The sequence below is a fragment of the Telmatherina bonti genome (genome assembly GCF_933228915.1).
Source record: "Telmatherina bonti genome assembly, chromosome: 15".
NCBI classification, from domain to species: Eukaryota; Metazoa; Chordata; class Actinopteri; order Atheriniformes; family Telmatherinidae; genus Telmatherina; species Telmatherina bonti.
The window spans coordinates 11,316,773-11,343,500 of record NC_136613.1 but is presented as its reverse complement, the minus strand read 5'-3'; the positions used below and the strand labels follow the sequence as shown (position 1 = coordinate 11,343,500).

The 26,728-nt window shown below is 39.9% G+C and overlaps 1 protein-coding gene across 1 annotated transcript in view; it reads left to right on the top strand.

Annotated features, from left to right (window-relative positions):
* The window catches only part of pdia5 (protein disulfide isomerase family A, member 5), a 63,426-nt gene that overhangs the window by 4,951 nt on the left and 31,747 nt on the right, over positions 1–26,728 (top strand). The window contains exons 2-8 of the mRNA XM_079253711.1: positions 8,172–8,298; positions 12,872–12,959; positions 19,511–19,594; positions 19,748–19,793; positions 21,961–22,053; positions 23,443–23,503; positions 24,965–25,032. Coding sequence (XP_079109837.1) covers positions 8,172–8,298; positions 12,872–12,959; positions 19,511–19,594; positions 19,748–19,793; positions 21,961–22,053; positions 23,443–23,503; positions 24,965–25,032 — 567 coding nt within the window. The remainder of the gene's footprint in view (positions 1–8,171; positions 8,299–12,871; positions 12,960–19,510; positions 19,595–19,747; positions 19,794–21,960; positions 22,054–23,442; positions 23,504–24,964; positions 25,033–26,728) is intronic.

The following is a 26,728-nucleotide window of genomic DNA, read 5'->3' as shown; positions in this document are numbered from 1 at the left end:
CATTTGAGGTCTTCACGTCAAGAGTTCTCCAAACTAAAACTCTGCTCTGTTACCTGTACTTTATCTGAATAATACTCATGTGAGCTTCACTGTCAGTGATGAGACTCATTGGCACATAATTATAAGTGCCTTTTTATATAAGAAGAAAATATTGTTAGGAATGGGAAATTGATTGAAAATATCAGATATCAGGATTTTTAGGCTTCACAGTTTTAAAATACTTTTTTTTGTTAAATTAATTTTGTTTAGATGAATAAAAAGAAATCCATTATATAATTTTTTGTCATTTTTGTTTTTTATTTTTATTTTTTTCACTTGTCTATTTTGGCATCATAGCAGCAGAATGAGAGTCTGGCTACTGTGTTGTTTTTTTTCTAATTTAAATTAAGAAAAATGACTAGAACAAGTTTTGTAAATTGTTTTTGTCTGTTTTTAGTCTACAAAAATCAGCAATATGGAAGAATCATGAGGATCACAATTTAAATCGAAATGACACCCAAAATGGAATCAAGACAAAAAGATGTTGTTACAGCCCTTATATATATATATATATATATAATATATATTTCAGTTAACAATAATGGAAACTGAGCAGGTAAAGAAATTGTAAATGTCAAATGTTTGTATTATTCCTATAAGCAAGTTTGGATAAATTGTGATTGCACCTTTGAATGACTGAATCAAGAACATCCTAATTGTTGTAGAGACATCATCACACTGTTTCTCACTAAGGCTGTGATGATATGCTTTTGTCCCAATTCGATTCAGATTTTTTTTGGGTGCCGATTCGATTTAAATTGCGATTCTAACAATTCTTCAATATTGCTGGTTTTTGTAGATTAAAAACAAATCAATGTATAAAACTTTATTTTTGCTTGTCATTTTTCCTGATTTCAATTAGGAAAAAAAACAACACAGTAGCCAGACCATCATTCTGCTGCTACAATGCCAAAGAAGACAAGTAAATCAGTTGATCAATAAAAATGACAACAATTTCAAAATGGATTCTTTTTATTTATTTGAAAGAAATAATTTTTTTTTAACCAAAAAAAAAAAGAATTTTAAAATTGTGAAGCCAAAAAACTCCAGATTTTCAATTTTTTGATTCGATTTTCCCACTCCTAGTTCTTACAATAAATAAGAGTTGGCTGATTTAGTTACAGAAGCCATAACATATTAAAGATAAGAGTTTCACTTTGTATTTCTTTTCAGCAACATGTTTTGCTTGAATCCATAGAACCAGACCTTTTAGTAGGGTTGGGAAAATCGAATCGAAAGATCGGAAATCTGAATTTTTTTCTTCACAATTTTAAAATCGATTTTTTTTTTCTTCTTTTTTTTTTTTGTTAAACATCCATCCATCCATCCATCCATCTTCTGCCGCTTTTCCGGGGTCGGGTCGCGGGGGCAGCAGCCTAAGCAGGGAAGCCCAGACCTCCCTCTCCCCAGCCACATTTGCCAACTCTGCGGGGGGGATCCCGAGGCGTTCCCAGGCCAGCCGAGAGATGTAATCCCTCCAGCGTGTCCTGGGTCTTCCCCGGGGTCTCCTCCCCGAGGGACGTGCCTGGAACACCTCACCAGGGAGGCGTCCAGGAGGCATCCTGACCAGATGCCCGAGCCACCTCAACTGGTTCCTCTCGATGCGAAGGAGCAGCGGTTCTACTCTGAGCCCCTCCCGGATGACTGAGCTCCTCACCCTATCTCTAAGGGAGAGCCCGGCCACCCTGCGGAGGAAACTCATTTCAGCCGCCTGTATACGAGATCTCCTTCTTTCGGTCACGACCCACAGCTCATGACCATAGGTGAGGGTAGGAACGTAGATCGACTGATAAATCGAGAGCTTCGCCTTCTGGCTCAGCTCCTTCTTCACCACGACAGACCGGCGCAGAGCCCGCATAACTGCAGACGCCGCACCGATCCGTCTGTCGATCTCACGCTCCATCCTTCCCTCACTCGTGAACAAGACCCCGAGATATTTAAACTCCTCCACTTGAGGCAGGACCTGACTCCCGACCCGGAGAGGGCAATCCACCCTATTCCGGCTGAGGACCATGGTCTCAGATTTTGAGGTGCTGATTCCCATCCCAGCCGCTTCACACTCGGCCGTGAATCGCTCAAGCGAGAGCTGGAGATCACGACCAGATGAAGCCAACAGGACCACGTCATCCGCAAAAAGCAGGGACCCAATCCTGAGGCCACCAAGTCGGATCCCCTCAACTCCTCGGCTGCGCCTAGAAATTCTGTCCATATAAGTTATGAACAGAATCGGTGATAAAGGGCAGCCTTGGCGGAGTCCAACCCTCACCGGAAACGAATCCGACTTACTACCGGCAATGCGGACCAAGCTCTGACACCTGTCGTACAGGGACCGGACAGCTCGTACAAGGGGGTCCGGTACCCCATACTCCCGGAGTACCCCCCACAGGAGCCCCCGGGGGACGGTCGAATGCCTTCTCCAGGTCCACAAAGCACATGTAGACTGGTTGGGCAAACTCCCATGCCCCCTCCAGGACCCCAGAGAGGGTATAGAGCTGGTCCACTGTTCCGCGACCAGGACGAAAACCACACTGCTCCTCCTCAATCCGGGATTCGACTATCCGGCGGACCCTCCTCTCCAGGACCCCTGAATAGACCTTACCAGGGAGGCTGAGGAGTGTGATTCCCCTGTAATTGGAACACACCCTCCGGTCCCCCTTCTTAAAAAGGGGGACCACCACCCCAGTCTGCCAATCCAGCGGTACTGCCCCCGATGTCCACGCGATGCTGCAGAGGCGTGTCAGCCAGGACAGCCCCATAGCATCCAGAGCCTTAAGGAACTCCGGGCGGATCTCATCCACCCCCGGGGCCTTGCCGCCAAGGAGCTTTTTGACCACCTCAGCGACTTCAGCCCCAGAGATAGGAGAGTCCACCCCTGAGTCCACCAGCTCTGCTCCCTCATGGGAAGACGTGTTGGTAGGATTGAGGAGGTCTTCGAAGTATTCCCTCCACCGACCCACAACGTCCCGAGTTGAGGTCAGCAGCTCCCCATCTCCACTGTACACAGTATTGATGGAGCACTGCTTCCCCCCCCCTGAGCCGCCGGATGGTGGACCAGAATCTCCTCGAAGCCGTCCGGAAGTCTTTCTCCATGGCCTCGCCGAACTCCTCCCATGCCCGAGTTTTTGCCTCGGCAACGGCCAAAGCCGCATGCCGCTTAGCCCGTCGGTACCCATCAGCTGCCTCCAGAGTCCCACAGGCCAAGAAGGCCCGATAGGACTCCTTCTTCAGCTTGATAGCAACCCTCACTGCTGGTGTCCACCAACGAGTCCTGGGATTACCGCCACGACAGGCACCAACGACCTTGCAGCCACAGCTCCGGCTGGCCGCCTCAGCAATAGAGGCACGGAACACAGCCCATTCGGACTCAATGTCCCCCGCCTCACCCGGGACATGTTCGAAGCTCTGCTGAAAGTGGGAGTTGAAGCTCGCTCTGACAGGGGACTCAGCCAGACGTTCCCAGCAGACCCTCACATCACGTTTGGGCCTGCCAGCTCTGACCGGCTTCCTCCCCCACCATCTGAGCCAACTCACCACCAGGTGGTGATCAGTTGACAGCTCCGCCCCCCTCTTCACCCGAGTGTCCAAGGCATGTGGCCGCAGGTCCGACGATACGACTACAAAGTCGATCATTGAACTGCGGCCCAGGGAATCCTGATGCCAGGTGTACATATGGACACTCTTATGCTGGAACATGGTGTTCGTTATAGACAATCCATGACGAGCACAGAAGTCCAATAACAAAACACCATTTGGGTTCAGAGGGGGGGGACCATGCCTCCCAATCACTCCCCTCCAGGTCTCACTGTCATTGACCACGTGAGCATTGAAGTCCCCCAGCAGAACAATGGAGTCCCCAGAAGGAGCACCCTCCCGCACTCCCTCCAAGGACCCCAGAAAGGGTGGGTACTCTGAACTGCTGTTCGGCGCATAAGCACAGACAACAGTCAGGACCCGTCCCCCCACCCGGAGGCGGAGGGAAACTACCTTTTCATCCACCGGGGTAAACCCCAACGTGCAGGCACCAAGCTGGGGGCTGATGAGAATGCCCACACCTGCTCGGCGCCTCTCACCATGAGCAACTCCAGAGTGGAAGAAGGTCCAGCCCCTCTCGAGGGTACTGGTTCCAGAGCCCAAGCCATGCGTCGAGGTGAGTCCAACTATATCTAGTCGGAACCGCTCAACCTCGCGCACAAGCTCAGGCTCCTTCCCCACCAGAGAGGTGACGTTCCACGTCCCTAGAGCCAGCTTCTGCAGCCAGGGATCGGACCGCCAGGGTCCCCGCCCCTTGCCGCCACCCAGCTCACATTGCACCCGACCCCTACGGCTCCTCCCGCAGATGGTGAGCCCACGGGAGGTTAAAAAACAATACATATATATATATATATATATTTTCAAATACATAAAATTAATCCACTATAAAATTTTTGTCATTTTCATTGGTTTTATTGATCTTTTTACTTGTCTTCTTGGACATTATAGCAGCAGAATGATGATCTGGCTACTGTGTTGTTTTTTCCTAACTGAAATCAAGAAAAATTACAAGCAAAAAGAAGTTTTATAAAAAAAAATTTAAAAAATTAGTTTTTAATTACAAAAATCATCAACATTGAAGAATTTTTATGAATCTCGAAGTAAATCGAATCGGCACCCAAAAAGTCGGAATCGAATCGGTACAAAAGCATATCTTCACAGCCCTACCTTTTTAGTGTGATCAACTGAAGACTGAAGCACTGAATATGCTAAATCTTTTCCTGGTACTGACAGTTATGCCGGGCGGACACTGTGCGATTTTGAGGGGATTTCACCACGATTTTGCTGTCGCAGACCACGCTGCGTCATCGTGGAAACATCGTAGCGTCGGGATGTCCGGTCGGGAGGTCGTGAGCCATACAGTGTGAGAACACTCACAAGGAAGGATTAATTGCTGCCACGTTCTAACGATGATGCTGCAACCTCCCGATCAAACTTCTGGCATGTCAGAATTTTCGCCGTCGCTCGTACAGTGTGAGTGATGTTACGTCACGATTCTACGTTCGCACCTGCACAGAAGACACCGGTGGAGATTTAAACAATGGTGGGCAACCCCATCTTCAGATGTGTGCGGTGGACACAGCTGCTAGAAGAGAGATTAGTAGAGATATGGAGAGAACACGAGGTTTTCTTTTTTTTATTTTGTTTCAGCGCACAAGACAGCGCACACAAGTGTAACAACTTGCTGCCTGCTCGCCATCTCGTTGTCAGGCACGCTGTGGTTGTCATAGGAACTAGGAACCTTTGTTTTTCGTTGTTCACACTCGAGCACGTCGTGCCGTCACACGCCGACAAGTAGTCGTGGTTGTCGATAATCGTGGCTGACAGCAGTCGTACAGTATGAGTACACATGTCGTAGGGTCAAATGGAGTACGAGGGACAAACCCGGTCGTGAAGTGGGAACATTTCCCCGACAGTCAGATTTCTAAAATCGCACAGTGTCCGCCCGGCATTAGTCATCATCCTCTCATCATCCTCATACACCCCACACTGTTTACACCTTCTCAGGAGTTTTAAGTGGATCCATAAGATCCTTGAAACTGCAGCTTTTAAACTGAATTTAATGTGATGTTTACGTGTTGAATTGGTGAGAATGATATATGTTGGATTGTTTTGATTTTTGTTTGTTTTTTATCACATTTTTTACAAATGGTGATAATAAATCATGTATAAAGATATTCACTTATGCAATTTGAATGCACCATACACCACATAACTCAGAAACATTTTATTTCCATGCTCCAGCTGCCTGTTCATGTACTTTACTGTGATAAAAGTTCAGCTTAAATTATCAGCAGTGTTGTAATAGTGCTTCTGAATGAGCCTGTCACTTATAAATCTCTGTAGAGAAACTGTCAGCACGGTCTAGTCATTTCTATCATTGTCCATCTGTCACTGGAAGATGACACACTCTAACTGGTGGAAGAGTCGTTTTATCACAGCCATCAGTGGCCTTGGCTTGATGACAGCGCGTGTATCCTTTTCCACTGCCTCAGTTGTCGGAGTAGGTGCCAGTTTGGGCATTTCATGCAACACTGTCTCACAATGTCTTTGGTTTCTACATTAAACTTATCGACCAGCTTTATCTCTCTAATGCACAAATAGATCCTAAAACGGCATTTACCAGCTGATCTTTATCTATGTTCAACTAAACGACTTATTGATAGTAAAGATGTCTTCATTTAATACCCGAGCTCGCTTGGATTAAAATGTTCTAATCACTTTACTGAAACCCCAGCTTAGCAGAGTTGTATCACAAATCTGTCTGTGGAAAATCAAAGAGTCATGCCTGAAAGGTTGAAGTTGGATCTGAACGCTTGTAACTTGCTCCCGAAGCAGATGAAGATGGCAGCTGTGTGCATGATGAACCCCAGCATTCATAGTGTATTCAAGTGGTGCACTAGAGTCATCTAAATATGTCAAAGCATCCAGAAAATCTTTCTAAACCACAGCATTAAGCTCCTCTGCTGAAAGCATAGTGTGTTCATGTTAGAACTAGAGAAATTGAGAGACTCTAGAACTTACAAAACTTACATAAATACATGAAAGGTTTTTGTCTTTTGCTGTTAAAATGTCATTGGTTCTTCACAACTCCTGAGAATTTTTCAAGCTACATTTTCATTTTTTGTACATTTTACATAGTTTCAATCCGTCTACGTTACATCAAGTGTTTATTTTCCTGATTGACTTGGACCATCTGTCACCCCCTTTATCTTTCAGTCTAATCTCATTCCTAACTCCATTGTCTCATAACTACTGAATAACCATCTCTCTAAACAAGTGTCACCTAGCCAAACCTCTAATTAGCCCACCATCAGCCAAGTGCCTCCAGTGAGTCCCGAACAAAAACTGCCACAGCTTGTGTTTACCGTGTCGCCAAATCTACCTAATTACTTGCGCACAGGTGACAAAAACACCCCACCTAAACACAAATTATACTTAGGAAGACTGATGGTACGCCTTGCATAGTACCATATGGGTGGAGGGTGGTGTGCTGGTTAGCAACGTCTCCTCACAGCAAGCAGGTGTTGGGTTCAAATCTGCAGGTTAAATTATGGTTTCCATTTGCTTGGATGGGTTTGCTCCAAGTAATGTCATGTTGTCTCACAGTCCAGGTTCTGCAAGTTTGTAGGAGTAAAAATGAATTTTTCCGTACTTTAATGTTAGCCATGGATAAATTTGTTCAACAAAATCGCGCTCAGTCGTATCAGCTGGAGTAGCCTCTTGTAATTCCGTCTCGTATGGGAGAAGATTAACTAAAGGCTGTACAACATATGTATATAAACTGGAAATAAAGTCCCCCTTTTGTTTTTTTTACTGGGTTTTCTTTATGTTAATTTTGAAATGACTGATCTGCAAATTGTATCTTAAGATTCACAGCACTCTCACCTTAGAGGAGCATCTTGTTAGGAATTAAAATAGAAAACGAGTCTGACAGGTGCTTGTTTTCATTCTGGGTGATATCGCTCAGCAGACTGGATCCGCTGAGTGAGCAGACAGTGTTTGGTGTCTGATTCAGTACTCTGTAGGCAGAAATGAGAAGCTTTTTAATGAATGCTGATGGCATAGAGGGGATTAGAATGCATGGAAATGACTTCACATGGCTGAAGCGCAATCAGTCTTTTTGGGTTTTTTTTCAACTTTAGTCATCTTTGATTAAAGGCCACCCTCCACGGTATGGTTTTATTCCTTATATTAGCTCCACTACCAATGTTTGCAAAGAGTCATTCAGAGTTGTGATGCAGATGTTTGACTTTGAAGATGCATTTGGTGCAGGCCATCGCAACAAGTGGCATCTTGCCTTACTTGTCTCAGTAGTTGAAAATAAAATCGGTTATTATGTGCAATGCTGTAGCTGAAACACATCTGAACAATCTGGCATGCTGTGTTTGTTAAACACTGAAACTGATTTTATTTTGGACCTATTACTTAAACACATCTAACATGCTTGTTTCTACTGCTGAACTCTTATATGCTCAATGTTATGGACACATTTAGTTTGGTAATGAAAATTTTGATAACCTGTTCTGTTTAAAATTTTGTGGTTTCATCCCACAATGTCTGGTTTGGTGTAAGTTTTCTTTTATGTGCATCTTTCACAGGTGTGGCTGCTGTCTGTGTTGGAGGCTGTGAAGGTATCGCCTCTCGTAGAGAAAATCAGTGACCACAAAGACTTCAAGAAGTTGCTCAGAACAAGAACCAATGTTCTGGTGCTCTACACAAAGACAGGTTAGAAAAGATTCACATCCACTCATCATATTTTAATAAAGTTGTAGATTTTGTCACAACACACAACAGGGGAATGATCTTAAGAGAAGTGCCTTTGATTGTGACTTCTGGAAAGATTTATTGTCTGTCAATGCACTTGTGCCTCCAAAGATTTCTAGGTGGAGGTTGAGACTGTAGTCTTCGGACTGCTTTCACCTTAGTAGCAGGTTTTCTGAGCTGCTTTAATGCTCTGATGTAATTTAAGTGTGTTTTACTTGTTTAAACATTGACAAATGTCCCAACAATCCAGTTCAGTAAAACTTTCAAAAAAGTGCAAAAATAAAATAAAACAGCTGCAAATGAAAATGGCTTCAGTTATTTCTTTGTGTTTTTGCATGTGCAGCTGACAGCAAAACTGCAGTGGAGGATGCTGTAAAGACATGGACTCATCTTGACAATGAAAAGGAGGAAATATTAGAACCCAGATGAACAGTGTTTGGCTGCTGTGGAAAGCAGGATCTGTGTTTAAAAGATCTGGGAAAAATGCTGTATGACCAGAACTTTTATTAAATCCAAGCTGGGCTAATGCAAACAGATAATGTAGTTAGAGTGTGGTTCGATCTTTAATGTTCACACCCTGCAGACTCGGATAGACCCAGGAACTCAACACAATCTCCAAACTTCCAGTAGCAGTGAAGTGATTGTACATTAATACAGAGTATGAAATTATTATTATTATTATTATTATTATTATTAACAAATTAAGACTGGAAAGATGTGCAGTGAATTTGTTGATACTTTGGTTTACAATGATCTCCCACAGAAAAAGTGAGAAGTGACGATGTGTCGAAGATTTTCCCACCAGCTCCCCAGTGTTGCAGCCTCAGGCAGTAACTCCATTCCCCTCCAGTGTATATACTGGGACACAACACACAACCATTTGTGTCCCAGTGTATATACTGGGACACAAATGGTTGTGTACCTAAAAGAGGAGCTTGACTTCTAACTGTAGTTTTACTTTGCTGTGCATGTAACAATACTGAGTGTATTCAAACATGTTTAACTCAGTAACTATAGAAGTGGTCCTCAGCTTTTGGGGGAATTGAGTAGTAATTACATTCAGTAACATTCAGAAAACTCCATAAAAAGAGAGAAAAGGATTTCATTTGGTTGTAGAACAGCTCTCAACTTACTTTAGGTAAACGATGGATAGATATTTAATGCAAAACTGAAATGGGAATGGTTCAACAAGTCCAGTATTATGAGCACACAGTGTTCACTTTCACACAACTACTATAAGAAAGAACAATAAATGTGATTTTATCTTGTATATCATAAATTATTACTGTATTAAGTTCAAATTTTCCATTTTTTTGTTTAATCTTAAAATGCATTTTTTTCAGATTTATCTGTAACACTAAAGAGCTGTTATGCAATGCAACGTTTCCCACATCTGATTTAGTAAAATTTATTTTTAAAAAAATCACTTACAGTATCTTAAAGTGTATATAAAATTAATGTTTAGTACAGCTTTTGTCTGCAGATTGCTTCCAGTGGATGATCCCAGTGGTCCATCTTGGTAATTAACTTGGAAATATCATACAGAATCAGAGCTAAGCTCTTAATAGAAACTAAAATGGTCAAACTCTGTAATGTGGTACAAATGGTTTCCTTCCAACCATTAGGGAACTTCTAATGTACCCCCAGTAGAGTTTAATTAGATTTTTATTTGCAGATTTCCATGAGGAAGAAGAGTGAGCAGTGATATTACCTTTTTTTTTTTTTTGTAATTACTATTTCAAAAGACCCTTGTAGCACACAATAAGCAGTGTGTGCTACATAAGCAGATTTCTTTCATGATTCATGATGAACACCAGCGTATATAAGCTCACTGAATATGACTTCCAGATACTGAGACGGCTTTGGTTTGATAATTACTGGCTGTCGTTCAACAGACTTTCTTCCTTAAAAGACACCAGAGGATGCTCTCTGACAGGTTGTGATCTCTCCACCTCCACACACTTTACATACTTTTCCTTTATTCAGAATGCAGTCAAGGTACAGTCTTGTCTTCCTTACTCATCACCAACATCTGGACTTTTTGCATTCAGTCTCATTCCTGTTGAGTTTTTTTCTCAGGGTTCTTCAAAACATAGGCAATGACCCTGTTGACCTGTTCATGCACAGCATTAATGAAGATTTTGGACAAGGACAGCTCTAACTACAGATCTGACTCTATGTGATGGCTTAGCCTGCGTTTAAAGTGGGACTGAGCTCCGTATGAAGACATTCTTTGAGCGGTTTGAATGTGAATGAGTCTTAAAGCTGGGGAAGGTAATGTTGGGGAGCCAGCAAGATTTGAGAATGGCACCTTGTCTTGGCTCCTCCCCCTCTGGTTTAGCTCCTTGCCTGATTCAAAGCTTTTTTATTCGCAGCTTTTTCCACCAACAATTTTCTCTTTCTCAGCTATTTTGGGGGAGGAGGCAAATAAACCGAGTCGGGAAATCCTTCCTGCATTTTCTCAGCCATGTTTGCCTTCAGAGTTTCTTTCTCTACTACTTTGTATTTTCATCCTAACACGCTATTTATATGCCGGGTGTGGAATCAGGTATGCACTGAGGGAGGGGGAGGAGGGGAGCTGGGAGAAGAAGCTTACGAAATATAAGAAATGAACTCCATTTCAGCCCGAACATTTTGAGTTTTTACAGATTTACAGTAAACAGAGAGGTCTAACTATATTTCTTATTGTTCATGATTACAAAATGTACAGACTACTATCAGGACGAGGAACCACTTCACCCAGAGTTAAAAAATAAAAATAAAATAAAATGTCCGAGCAAGCTCACCTACTATAGCTTTAAGGCACATTGAGAGATTGCTTGTTAAACTAGCATGGCTTCCTAGTTAAATGCATTCAGGGGTTTTTCACTAGGTCAAGTGTGCACGGCTGTCTTAAGCCATTTGTTTTGCATGAAAGCTATAAGTTAGTTGTGCAAGTAAAGTTAAAATGCATTAAGATGAATTCTTTGAAGACTGTTTCGTCATGAAAAGTCCAGGCAGCAGGTCAGTTTGGGCGCTAAACTGTTTGGGTGAATGTGGATTTTGAAAACTGAACTCTTGCAAGACACTGTTATGAGGTCTGCAAACAGAAAGGATGTAAGCTGCATTTCTTTGTGCATTAAGAGCAGAGAAATATCTGTACATCCACTGTGACAAAGTTTAAACCTTAAACCCGACAACCTCCAACATTTTTGGACCCCTAGAAAATAGTTGTGGAATAAATGCCAACCCCATTATCGTTGCAAACAGAAGCGTTGGTCATTTGTATATCCCAATGTGCAAAGGCTCACTTTTTGTTTGGTATTTTAGTTGTATCTGCATTGTCCTCCTCTGGATTTGTTGCAACTCATCATGTCACCCTTTTTCTGGGAAGAATAAGGAAAAAAAATTCCGACATAAGCCTTGACTGTCAAAATGGATAACTAATTGGTGTGGAGATGTTGCCAGCAGCTGCTGTACAGTAAAACTCTTCATCATGCTGCAGCAGCCTGGATAAGCAGAACGCAAGTCTTATTTAGAGTATTTATAATCATTTCCAGTTGTAGATTATTTTTGGTTTTTCTTTTATTATTGGAAGGAAAAAAAATGCTAATTTTAATTTTCTTTTTAATATTAACTTCGCATTCTGATGCCAGATGTGAATTGGTGTACATTCTGTACTTGTTAATGCCTTGTGTGAACAAGGCAGATAAACAACCAGTCAGTATCTGCCTTCTTCCTTCTCTATACATGGTAATAAACTGATAGTGAATTTGCCAGATGTTTTTGTTGCCAACGCCGTGTGATGTGGGACCCTGGGGAGTCACAGCAGTGCCCCCTTATCTAAAAATAGTCTCAGCCTGGAGCATTGAGGAATTGTTCGCTTTGTGCAGTGAATAAAACACATTTGGTTTTTGGGGGAGTATAAAAATGATGACTTGTGTAACACGGAGCAGAATATTACCTTGTTTATTTTACTCAAAGGAATCCGCTTTGGTTGCCATATCTGATGAAAATCAATAATAATGTTACAACGCATGTAGTAGCGGGCCTCGCTGGTTTCTTCAGAAAGCAAATTGCTCAACTCAGCCACATTGGATCTGATTGGGAGGGGATTGTAAAAGTCTTTATTGGTCATAGATTTTTGATATTATCCTTGAATGATTTCACAGACTGTAGTTATTTCAAACAACCATGCTTTGTTTACCTTTTCCCTAAAAAGCTGATGTGCTTCAACAACTACGGTCTTTGTGACACACTATAATCCTCCCTCCTCCCAGATAGCGACACTATTGTCAGATGATGAAAGCTGATGTAACTTAAGCTACTTTCCTGAACCCTTCCTCTGAAAGGTACTAGAGAATGCTCCTCTAGTCATCTCTCTCTGTCACTTGGTGCTTTAGCAAGGCACTGAGCTCCACTGTAACTCAATTCCTCCTCAGCTCTTCTCTGTGTTTAACATGACAGCGTCCTTTGTGCCAGAAAGCTCTAGGTTTGTCCTAAGCTATTGAACAGTTTGGGTTATGAGGCTGATCAGTTTGTTTTCTGTCCTTAGCTACATCGGGGGACTCCTACCTGAAACTGCTGTCTGATGTAGCCCAAACAGTAAAGGGCCAAGGAACAATTGCCTGGGTCAACTGTGGGTAAGTAAAGGGACTTTAAAAAAAAAAAAAAAAAAAATTTAAACAAACAAAAAACAGGAAATTACAAAAGCATAATTAATAAATACTTTCTCTCCATCACTTGAAGACTCCTAGCCTTTCTTCAACATTGCAGCCTCTTTTGTTCAGGAGAATTTTCTGACAGCCTTTAAAAAGGCAGAGCAATTTACTTCTCCCAGGAATGTGTCTGCTGCCATCCATCTGCACAATTTAAGGCTTTTTCACTGGGCTGTAAAAGGCCTCCTTCCACTGGCTCTATTGTGCAGGCACAATCAGACAGGCTGCCACTTGCTTATCAGAGCTATTGAAGCTTCTGGGTCTAATGCATTAGATGTCTTTATTATTTCAATTCTCCACTTTAAGGGGTTTTATTGTGAAGCTTCCCTCCCTTAAAAAGAAGAATGAATAAAAGATGACAAAGGCGCTGTTAGACCACTGCATTATGTTTCTTTGTAGTACAGTCTTCAGTCACATTTTGCCATGATATATCAGATTCTTTTTACCTGACTTTACATGGCTGTTGCCAAAAAGCTCATTTAGTTGCTGATGTGTTCAATTTGAAATGCTTAGTTATTCAATCTAAGTTGGTTTCACTGCTGGCTCATTTGAAAACAGACTAATAGGAGTGCTTGAAAGCATGAGCTGAAATACAAGTTGATGCCCCAACAGGACAGTGACCCAATGCAAACACCAGAACTGCTTGTGAAAGGGATTAACTCAGGTAACATCAATCTTTTGAAATCGTATTTCCAAAAATCCTGCCATCACCCCTATCAAAACTATGTGGGCAATAATGAAAAGTTAATTTGTTTCCAGGATAGTAACACATTTAAGTCACTTCTACTTTTTCAAGAAGAGAAGCCAAACAACCAGTGAAGTTCTGAAATGGTCCATAGTACTGCTTACAAAATGGTGTTCAACCAAACAAGGCTTTTTTCCCTCTTTTTAGATCTGTAGGCTATTAAGTGTAGACCCTGTGTTGATTCAGAAAGTTCACAGTACATTAAACATGTCCCTTTTTTATTTTGTACAATCATTCTGCTTTATGTGCAGGCCATTTGATGGAGGTGAAAGAATTAACATGGCAGTCACTTCAGGATTGTCTGACATCTGTGCATCTATTTATTGGCACAATAGTGAACCATCCCCACAATCTTAAAGGCGGGGTAGGAAATGTTTTCCAGAAGCATTTTATTTTACCATATTTCTTAGAATCAACTTCGCATCCAAAATAATTAAATGTAAAACACAAAAATAAAATAATTTTAATCACGTAGAACAAACAGGACTGAAAAAACCATCCAAGCATTTTAATCGAGCCATTCTAAACAACTGGATTCATATGTCTATCAAACTCAGCTGCCATTTGTCCCTCAACCCGTCTGTGCGTGCCCCTTTTCATGCACAAACTGCACACTCTGAGACTTGGAAAGGCAACAAAGTGAGCCACAGCTTGGCTAGCTACATTAGCTGGTAGACTACATAGAAATATGGTAAACCCTTGGGAACAAGCATTATGTGTTTAGAGGCGTGGCCTCAGGGGAAGTCTGGAGAAAGGGGTTTGGACTTCTCAGTTGTGTATTTTAAAAATGTATCTTGTTAAAATTGATTTTCTAGGATCTCCTACCCAACCTTTAAGTTGGATTCATGTTTTCAAGGCACCCAAACCTTTATATTATATCCATTCTTTATCCATTTATGAGGGGTGGAAAAATTGAAATAAAAAAATGAATATTGGGATTTTTTACTTCACAATTTTAAAATTGGCCCTGCGATAGTGGCAACCTGTCCAGGATGTACCCTGCCTTTCGCCCAAATCCAGATGGGATAGGCTCCAGCTTCCCCGCGACCCTGAATTGGATTTAGCTGTTCAGAAAATGAAAAAATTAATGAATTTTAAAATTGATTTGATTTTTTTTTGTTTTTTGTTTTTTTTGTTAAAAAAAACATTTTTTTTCACATAGATAAAAAAAATCCGTTTAAATTTTTTTCTCATTTTGATTGTTTTTATTGATCTTTTTACTTGTCTTCTTAGGCATTATAGCAGCAGAATGATGGTCCAGCTAACGTGTTGTTTTTTTCTTAATTGAAATCAAGAAAGATAACGATTAAAAAAAAGTTTTGTACATTTTTTTGGTTTGTTTTTAATCTACAAAAATCAGCAATATCGAAGAATTGTGAGAATCGCAATTAAAATCGAATCTGGACCCAAAAAAATCTGAATCGAAACGAATCGGGACAAAAGCATATCGTCATAGCCCTAACACTAGTTATTCATTTCTACTGATGTTAAGCCACATGTGTAGCCCAGACATCTGCCTGGGGGATGTCGTCTGTCTGGTCACCCTCTCTTTGACCCCTTCCCCCGAGACATTCATACAACAGATTGACTGGTGGAGGATATGAGGATTTGAAGTATTTGAACCACCAACCTTTCAATCATTGGGCGACCTAAAAAAAAAAGAAAAGCTAATTCAGACATCCCTAAAAATTCAAATCACCATCACACACAGCCTTAGTCACATGCAGTGTTTGCTTTCACAGTCCAGAAACTTTTCTTTTTTAAAATCCAGCAGGAGAAAAAAAACACCAGTTTAGCCCTGTTGAAGTGCTAAACGTTAAACTCTGGGTCCTCCCCAGACACTGACATGAATAACATGAATAGTTTTCTTTTTAAGTTTCACTTGCTTTACTCCTCAGTGATCTGGGTTGTTGTTCCTTCTGCTGTTCTGTTCCACTTTCTTTTTTATAAACCCGTCAAACCATCAGCTGCTTTCCTCACCAGAGAGGAGAGAATGTATCAGAAAACAGGAAACAATGAGGAAGGGAGGAACTCCCCTTTGACACCTAGTGCTCATTCCAGCATGCACAATCTCTCTCAAGCTTATCCGGGATCGAAGACCAGGCGGGTTTGAAAGGGAGGATAGGAAATAAATAAATTCAAAACAGTCCAGAGGAATTGTCAAAGGTGCTGGTGTCCTTGTTTCACTACGAAGACTCTCCATGATGCATGTCCATTTTTTGGTGTATACTTTTTGACTCAGGCGCTGTCTTTCATCTGGCAGACAGTGGTGTCTTTTTTTTTTTTTTTTTTTTTCCACCTTCCTTATCCAACACATCCAGAATTTCCGAGTGTCTTAATGCTAAACAGAGATCTATGCTGGGCCAGATTCCCACAAGCAGAGCGGAGTGAACCGGGTTTATCACTACAGGGCACACGGATGTAGTGCCAGGCTCTGTAGCGAAGCATTGTGCTATTTGGTGCATTTCTCCACCATCTCAAATGGACCAGTTCCCAATTGAAGCTCCAGCTGAGAACTCATGGCGGACGGAGAGAGAAAGAGAGTAGAGTGCATATCGCAGCGTGAGAACTGTCAGCACTGCCAAGTAAGAGAGCCACCGAGGCCAGAACGACACACTTTGAACAGATGACGGCGACCTGAGTGTTGGCCAACTGGGTTTCATCGGTGGGATGGTTGATGTCATACAGGAAGGGAGAGATCAGGACTGGGCTGCCCCTTTTCCAGTCCTTTGGTAATTTTAAAGATCCAAAACATAGTAATGCATAAAATCATGTCTGGGGGGGTGTAAAGGGGAGAAGAAAGGCTCAAACAAGCAAATCACAGATTAGGATTTATGTTTAGAGTAATGATGATTAAATGACATGCAGGCCTTCATCCTCTTAGCACCATGAATTCATTATTAATCCGTCGTGAAGAGGCTTTGTTGACTTTGGCCTATTTATTTATTTTTCCTTTTTTTTTCACCAGTCACTTTGTTGTTAAGGTGTCAGCTGCCTTGTTGCTCAAAGTGTTTAGTGATGGACTTATCTAATGTAATGCCACATTTTGACAGGACTCCAAATATTTAATTTAAACTTCCTGTTTAAATTTATTCCTAATAAATTGTCTTCCTTGTGTTGTAGTCAATGTCAAATTTGCAAGAAATTTTTCTTCACAGATATAAAGCAAGTTATGACAAATTAATGTGATGTTACTTGATTGGTGCACAGGCTTTTTAACTCAAACAGCTGAACGATGTTTAATGCTTTGTGAACTTGGGTCAGGCAGTTAAGTGTTTATTCTGTCTGACTAACCTCCCCGGCTTCAACACATCAGTCATAGATTCCCGCTCGCTACAGTGTCAGACCACTGATGCATCGATTGGCGTTGGCCCAGGGATGAATGAAAACAGGTTGTGCTCATCCAGCAGGCAGAACTCTGCCATTCATAGCCTTTGTTGGGCTGAATGAACATTCACCAAATGAGTCACAGCAACGTCCCGGGGTTTCGTTTTATTCTTTGATCGTGGAGGATTTCTTTTCACTGGCCTTTTGACTCAAACTGCAGTTCAGAAACAAAATGGCCTGCTGTCCTTTTTTTTTTTTTTTTTTTTTTTTTTTTTCTTTCTGATTCATTTTTGCTTTGTATGAATAAATGAATCAGCATGAAAGCTGAGTCTAATATTAAACTGGCACATACGTAGGTATGTGGGCCTTTCACATTCTTCTGAAAAGTACACGCTGCTGTTTTATGCAGCAGCGTGAAGCTCATCAGATCTGTTCAGATCTGATCTTGTTAATATTTTAAATCCAAATTTATTGTCCAATTTGATTTTGAACTCTGTTTATAACCTAATTTATTCTGTTTCAGTAGCCGAAGCCCCATGCACACATTTAAAAACACTGAAGAACTTTATTTTATTGCATTGTTTGATAAAACTTGTTGGTTTATTTTGGTTTTGTTTAACTATTGATGATATTTTCACTAGCACTGTATTTTCTATTGAACACTGATGATAGTATAACTGATGCAGAGCATGTCTAATAGACACAGTTTTTCTGGTCTTGCACTTTATTAACCAATAAGATGGTAGCAGGTTCGGGTCACTTAAAGGTAAACAGAATAAACGGTACAAATGTGAAAAGAATAGAAAGTATAAATGTGAAAAGCATAAACAGTACAAATGTGAAAAGAATAGAAAGTATAAATGTGAAAAACAAACAGTACAAATGTGAAAAGCATAAACAGAATACATCGGAAGAGAATCTCTAAACTTTGTGCGATTATTTGACAAGTGTCTGTGCTATGAAACCATTAAAGGCAAATGAAACAGAATTTCTTGGCCTAATATTCACCATATCTCCTGGTGTTGCATCTTTCATAATGTTTTGTTAACGTATAAAGTTAATTAGATCTGTTTTTACAGTGATTCTATAAATGCTTTACTTGAATGAAGGTGCCTTGTTTTCCTTTTGCCTGTTGAGGATATCATTGAGAGGTTACAGTTTTTTTTTTTTCCCTAATCCTCAGTTTTTGTCTCCTGTGGCACTTTTTCAAGCAGTTGGAAGCAGCTCAGTGGTCTTGAATCAGGTGACTGACTGCACGTCATCAGCTAATATGTGTCGAGGTTACATCTGCTCCTGGTGTGCCGTTACTGCTGCCATCTGCCATTATGAGTCAGTCTAACATGGCAGCATGTACTCTGTTTTTACCTGGAACACTGTGGAAACACATGCGCTGACGTTCAAACTTCTATTTTTTTTTCTTAGTGAAAAGCTACCCTACAAAACATGTTGAATTCCAATTTTCTTAACCTAGTTACATCGAAGCTTTTCTCCAGTAAATGCTGGATACCGCCGTCCATTTTACTCTAAAGTAATGCATATTTTCCATACTGATTCTTAGCAAGCAAGAAGGAAACTACATGCTTGTTAAGTGTGACATTATAGCTTGGTGTGAAGAATGTGTGGGCGCCTGGATGCATATTTTATCTCCCCTCCAACAGCAGTCTTTTTTTTTTTTTTTTCCAATTACAGAAACAAGCTTCATGGAACAGAATATTAACTTGCCATCATCATGTTGTCTGTAATGTATTGTTTTTATTTTATTCATATCAGGTCAAGTAATGAGCGAAACGTTGAATCTTGTTTCCTGCACATTAAGCTGCAGGTGACTAGATTGATATAATGCAAATTTAGGATCTTAATATAACATTTACTATTTCTGGATTTAGTTCAGTTAAGTTGAATAAAAAAAACTATTGTTGAATAACTATGTCATGTTATGTTTAACTATGTTAAATAAATGGAAATCTCTTCATGATGGAGAAAGGGAGTAAACAAAAAAGGCCACAGTTCAGTAAATTTAAGATGTTACGGGGTAGAAAAGGAATTGTTTATCAAAATAGACATTGACGAAGATTTAAAGAAGAGCTTGAATTAGTTTTTTGAACGTGAGAAGCAAAACAAGCTTCTGTGTTTACATAATTGATTGTGACTAAGTTGTTATTGAGCTGAAATTTGTCTGTGTGCAATACTAATTAAATATGCAGCTTGTTGAACCAGTCTTTGAAGTGTTGGATAACACATTTTTTGTGTGCGGCAGAAACACTTTGTTTCATTTATAGAGGCTATTTGAATCACTTCATCACTTACTCCATCACTGTGTGTGCTTTTAATTGTTAAGGTTTAATAAATTGTCTTCCATAAATTAAACTGTTCCTTTTTTATGTGCGTTGATCTCCTTTCTCAGAGACTCAGAGGGTCGTAAGCTTTGCAAGAAAGTCAAGGTGGACCCTGGATCCAAACGGGAAGGAGCAGAGTTGCTGCACTACAAGTGGGTTACCAGACATTCAGCTTTTTCAAACAACTAAGTGCTTTTTTTTTCTTTTTTTTTTTTTAAAGTAAAGCTATTTATGCAGCTTGAGAAGTACATCATTCACGACAAACCTCTGGGAATTGTGTGAATTGTGCCTTTTGTGTTTTGCAGAGATGGGACTTTCCACACAGAGTACAACAGACCAGCTTCCTTTAAGGTGATCTGAGTTTTAGACATTCTCTGAATTTGCTGTGATGGTTTTTCTGTTCTGTTCCGCTTATTAGTAACTGTTATATAATTTCTCCCAAGAGCCCTTAACTGAGAGTGGAAGTCTTCTGTTTATTAGTTCACCTGGGAAAGAGAAATTCTGCTCTTCAGTTTGGAATTTATCAAACTGATTTATTGAACTGAAATGTTTGACATGATCCTTCTGTCCAGATGAAATTTAAGGTTTGCGCTGATTGTCACCATAACTTTGCACTCATATTATCCAGTATGTTATTACAACATAGACAGTGTTTTAGTCTGCTTTTTTACATTATAAATAAAGCTGTAAATGTTATATTCAATGGTATATCGAGAAAAGTGATGATATTTGAAAGATCTCTAAATCATCATGAGTTTAATCTGCAAACAAGTTACCCGTTACCAAAATGATGGTCAATATTTGTAGCTACACTAGGGTTTACATAGATGTATATTTGGTTCCAACTCATTTTTCATGTCAGTTCTACATATTTTTTACATTTTACACATTTTTTACATATTATATATATTTTATATTATTTATATATTTTATCTATTTTTACATGTTACATGCTACATATTAGACAGATGACAAAACTTTGGCTGATTGTCTCAGTGAGACAGCACATAGTCACAACTACTTCTGCATCTGTCTTAGATCCCACCTCTACTCTGAGCTCTCACCAGACAGAAAAGTCAGTCCAAAGTCCACTCTTGTCATGGCTTTTGCACTTTTTCTTCCTCTCCTTCTTGTTATCTCTCCCTCCAGCAACATCTCCTCTTGCATTTCTTTGCTGAAGTGCCCTTCAAAACGGACAGTGTGTCGATATTTGCTTGCTAGCGTGTGACGCGGTGCATAAAGCGAACCCCTGCAGTCATGTCACACAACATCCTGGAAGCAGAAGTTGTGAAATGTGGCAGTGATGGCTCCAGAAATGTATATAATAAATGTCACTGTGCCATTAAACTAGTCAGAAACATGGAGTTCAATGATGAGAAAATTACCTAGCACAACTTTAAATACTTTAAACATAGAGCTTTAGAAAGGAGGGTTTATTAGATAGCAGTTAGCATAATTTTACCTTTTTACTAACAGGTTTGCCATACAGTTGCTGTAACAATCCTGTGTGCATCCTTGACTGCGTTAAAATGACTTTAAACTCTATAGAGCACGCATTAAAAACATGGACGTAAGAGGCAGGGTTCACCCTGAACCTTTCTCCTGTCTCTTTCTCCAGTTTGAACATTTTTAGACAACATCCAGGTCTTAAGAGCAGATACTGATCCGAGTTTCAAAAAGCCCAAATGCCAATGACCAACTCTCATAAATTTAGATTAGATGGATCAATTTTCTGCAGTCTCTACATCAAGCCTACTTAATGTAGCATGTTGGGACCCTGTGTGTTATCTCACAGACCTACAAACAGGCTTAGGATATTTTATTGCTCGGTATGTAGCAACATATAACCAATTTTATCTCCATATTTTGGTCGACTTAGAAATGAGTCCTACCTTTTATAGTAAATCCCTGCTCACTAAAATGCTTATGAGGTGAAATATATTTTAATAGTTCAGCTTTTTTCATATTAAGATTAAAAGTTTAAAGTAGTGGAAAAACTGTACTGATTAATTACACGTCTTTATTTTATAATCAAGTTTTTATTGCTCTTTTTGCTCATCGCTGACAGTTTTTTTTTTTTCTGGCAGATGGAAACCCATTGAAACCATAAAATACAAACAATCTCAGTTAAAAACATGACAAAGTAGACTTAATAATAACCTGAAGACCATGAAATATTTTGCCTCTGCCCATGCATCCTTGTCAGAGGAGTGCAGAATGAATTATTTCCTGCTGGTGTCTCCTCAGACATATGGCTCATTATATTTACAGGAAGTTTTACGAAGCCCATTAGTAGACACTTGGAGGTAGTGAAATGGCTTCTTGAAACATGAAGATGTTAATCTGTATGAGCCTCCATGTGGCAAACCACAGAATTTAATACCAATGCTCTAATAAATCATTACCAGTCCTTCTGTTGTCTGCTGGATAAATTTGTGCCAAATGTTGCTTTGTTTAGAAACTTCCACACTACTAAATCCCCCCCCCCCCCTTTTTTTTTTTCTTTTTCTCTATCTAGTCTATGGTAGCATTTTTGAAAGACCCATCAGGGCCTCCACTGTGGGAGGAGAACCCCGAGGCAAAAGATGTTGTCCACATCGAAACGGAGAAAGTAAGTTGTGACCAAGCGGCAACCTCCGGCAGTTAAAAGTGAAGCCTATGCGGAAGTGCATAAAACTGCAGTTCCCCCTTCATCCACTAGGGGCTGCAAAACAGAGCAAATCCCCATAGACTCCCATGTTAAAAAGACCAACTTCACGGCAGAAATAAACATGTTTACTGCCTGGTTCAAAAATCCATTTTTGGTTTATAGGTCAGGTTTACCTTCATGACAACTGTGGGGGGAGTGAATTTTTTTCTAACTCGCCCGTTTTAAAGTAATTTAATCTTGAAGTTCGGCAAATTTAGGGGCGTGTCCTTTTGATTGACAGGTACCAATCTCTGGCTTCAAGTCAGAAGAACGTAGAACAACCGTGGTTTTTAGCCGGTTAACAACGTGACTTAGCTTTAGCCCGCTTACCTCCGTTAGCTGGTTAGCTCCTGTTATCTCGGGGTTAGCTCGGTTAGCTTTTAGCTAAAGAAAGCTCGGAGTTCACTTGATTTCAATCATCCGCCATGACGCTCACGGCTGCCCTCTCAGCTCCACCTCTTTGCCCATATTTGTATTTTCCGGGCGAGATGACACGCATGACGCTGCTAACATGGCGATGGTAGGAACCGCAGACCGAGCTTCAATTCAGCTCTTCAGAAACCTACAGGTGACGTCACGGAGACTCCGTCCATTTCTTATATACAGTCTATGGGTGTGACCCAAACTAACTTCTGATCTTTGTGCCGTTGCACCACAAAATAATTATTCTGATATAAGATTGATGTGATCACATGCTGCAACAACAGCAGTTTCTCTCGGCTGCCTACAAGATGAGGGCTTGATTTAGCTTCAGTAGTTGATCATTGTGTTCACCGCTGCACACTAATAGCATCATGCCGGCTTCATCATCTGCAAGGTGTTTAACTTGGTGTAGTCTGTTTTACAGCTAGAAAATGTTTACACGCAACACTCATCCTATCAGCGATACTGAATGCAACTCAAGCCCTCACTGAGCGGTGAACACAACATTTTGAAGGCCTTTTAATGTAAAGAAGGGTTAACTTGACAGTTTCCACCAGTACGCTGATTCTTTGCTTTTGGCTTGTTCAAGATATGAACAAAAGATTTTAACGAAGGTGTTCTTTGAGATGAGATGTGGAAACTGGTATTAGGACCGGTACTCCTGCCCTTATTATGTGTTGACATCGTCGTGTTTAATGTACTCGCTCTAATAAGTGCTTGAAAATGAAAAAAGGATGTTGATTTTCTTGTTTTAAATGTATGCACTTTAGCTAACAAATGATTGCATGTGATCCTTCACAGCAGTTTTCTTTTTTAAATACAAGATTTATTTTATATTTTGTGTTTTTATTTATTAAAAATAAAACTGCTTCATCATCTTCTCTCAAGGACTTCAAGAAGCTGCTGAAGAAAGAGGAAAAGCCAGTACTTATGATGTTTTATGCTCCCTGTGAGTATTTCCTTTAATACTGTTTGTTACTCACAGTGACTGGAACAAGTGGAGCTCATTTTGCAAGACTGCTTGAGTAACATTTCCTATGTTTGACTGCACCCTGTATCATTCTGTTCACTCCAGCTTATTCCTTACATCAAATGAAAAAGCCTCTGGGCGCCAACTTCATTTTTGTTTTATGATGAAACTGCTTTGTACTTCAATAAGATTTCCTGCTTTCATCATACCTGGGACAGATAAAGCAAGATGAACTTGAACCAAAACATAATTAGTTTGGTTGATTATTTCTCTCCTTTAATAATACTAACAGATGTTGTATTATACGGAGTTAGAAGGTTTTAATCCTCTTTACGAGGTCTCACATGGAAGGCTGTGATTGTGGGGAATGAGCAGCTAAATGTGTGGGTAGTACACACAAAACGTGCCAAAAAGTCCGCTGCAAGATTCTCCTGGTGGTCAACCTTGTCTTAAGACTGTCGTGCTGTTAGGTGTGTGACAGTCAGGTGTGTGCCTGTCACCTGATTGGGATTTAATTGATTGAGACATGTTGGAAAGACATTCTGGACCCAGTAGGAATCCCAGAATCTCAGTACCTACGTCCTCCCTCCAGGATCATCACAGAGTGTCTCCAGAACATGAGTGTAATATCTTGTTGCGAGTCCAGACCTGAACCGCACTGAACATTTTAGATCAGCTTGGGTGTGCTATCTATGCTAGTGATAGACTCTTTATGTTGTTTTACTCTTATAGTGTTGGGAGATGAATGTAGGATATTTGATCATTGTGAAATGTGGATTATTTCTTTGACAATAATAAGAGAAAATTGGCAGTCATGACTTCACAAGTGGACAGAAACTAATAGGAAGGACAGGAAGGTGATCTTTTTTAAATAACTATACAAAAATCATCTGCAACATTGCTGTATTTTTATGTAAATAGTTGTTTATAACATTGGTGTTTTCTACATTTTTACCCTAATTTTTAAATTCAAATAATTTTTGTTTGCATTCTAAGCTATAAAATAACTAAAAAATAGTTTATTCCAGAGGGAAATTAGAAATAAAGTGTTAAACAAGTTTGTGGTTCTCATACTAAAAATCAAACTTTTTTCTACTCCGATTTTATACAACTTTATGTCCACTGAAATAATGCAATGAAATGAAAAATTAACAGTAAAATCACACAACTGAAGCTTTGCTGGCAGGTAAACTGTTTTTAATGTGAAATATAAGGGTAAAAACAAAAATCAAAAAGGGAAAATTATAGCTATAGAGTGTCAAGTATGATTTCAGTAAATAATGGCAGCTTGTGAAAAAAGGATATGCATCTGCTTTAATAACATGCATAATAACCGTGATAACATAGTCTTTACAAGAAGAGAAATAAATCAATGGCGTGTCCAGCTGAATATTCATTACCATGATTTGTGCATTGCTTATTGTGCTTTGTTTGTTGTAGGGTGTGGTGTGTGTAAGAGAATGCAGCCAGTGTTTCAGCAAGCAGCCACAGAAACAAAGGGGAAATATGTAAGTCTGCTACTTATTACCATTTCCTTATTACCTTGAATGTCCACAATCTGCAGCCTTTCTTCTCTGTTTTGTCAGCAGTTTGTGTCTAGATGGTAAGCTGGGCAATCTGCAAAAGTTCTGGTTGCCTATTTGGCTGAAATAAAAGATTTCCTTGGTTGTTTCCTCCAGAACTTTTCAGAATTCTTCATCAGCCTTTGGTTCACAGGTTTTTCTTTACTAGATTAACTTGGATGGCTTTTACATGCATTTCACAAGCCCAGATCCTTCTTAGTGTTATGCATAAATAAGATTTTGTTTCTGTTTTGGTTTGAGAAGCTCATCAAAGCAATTACAGGCATTTATTTTAAGGTTTAGTCTTCTTTCCAAACAACGATTGTAATGTTCTCTGTGCACTGTAGTATTGTAGAGGTCTACAGACACAGACTGCATTGTGTTCCTCGAAAAATCCTTCATCCCTGATTACTGTGAGGGGCAAAGTCCTTCCCGTCGAAGTTTACAAGATCAATATAGATTAAATGCCACTTTAACCTGCCCAGTTGCTGTGTTTACCTTTCTAACTTTCTTCTTCCTCCTGTAGTGGAGAGGATAAAGGGGGGGGGGGGGGGTTGCATCTGTTTTGAGCTGCACAGGAGAAATCCTGTCAGACAAGCTGATGTCATCAGTTAAGGAAATAAGTGCTTTCTGCTCACAACTTTAAGAAGATTTAAGAGAGAATTAGAAAGTGAAACACAAGATCATTAACAGGACAATTATTTGATTGCTGAGCTTGTTGAGTCATAAATCTTTAAACATCTAAGCTGGAAAAAGCATTGTGGTTCCAAACAAACCTTGGAGTGTTAGGGGTATGTGTAGGGCTGGGATGAATGCTTGGGTGTGTGTCTGTTACTGCATGAGGCAACAAGTGTTGGTCAGAAGTCTGTGGTTGGCCAGCCATGTTGCATGGTAATGTTATGCTTAGTTACGGACAAAAGAAAGCATACTGGTTGGGTCAGGATGATAATACTCATATTAATGTGGAAAGATATTTTGTTGGTTTTATTGTTGTGAGGTTTATTTCGAGTAGTTTCTTATTGTAAAAGTTCATATATAAGAGTGGCATTGACGTATTTATATAGGGGTGTAATGGTATGTCAAAATCCCGGTTTGGTACGTACTCTGTTCTGGTTCTGTCCATTAAGGGAACTAATGCAAAACAAAAAACTGCTTGGCTTTTGTAAAAACAGGAACATGTTTGACATTTAAAATAAAAACAAAACCAAAGAAGAAAACTGTGTGCAGTAAAATAAAAACTTTTAAATAAAAAACATATGATATAAATAAAATTTTCCTTTGTTTTAATGGCCTGTATCTACACATACATGTTGGAAGGGAAGGAGGGGAAAATATATATAAAGACATTCCATTAAAAGTTGGGCAAGTTCATTTAATCCACTGTTCGCTAATAACACCAAAAAGTTAAACATTAATTTGATGCATGCTGTAAAAGCTAAAAGTAAAATATGATTGATTGCAAGGCTGTGGCATGTTTGATTAATAAAACAATTGTTTGAATCAGCACATATGTCCAGATTATTTATGTGTTCAAAGTAGAAATCTGTCAGCAATTTTACACATTTTATTTAAAATATAGTCAAAGACAAAAGTTGTCAGAAAAATAGAAATGTATTCAAGTTCTTTTAAACAGAATATTTGT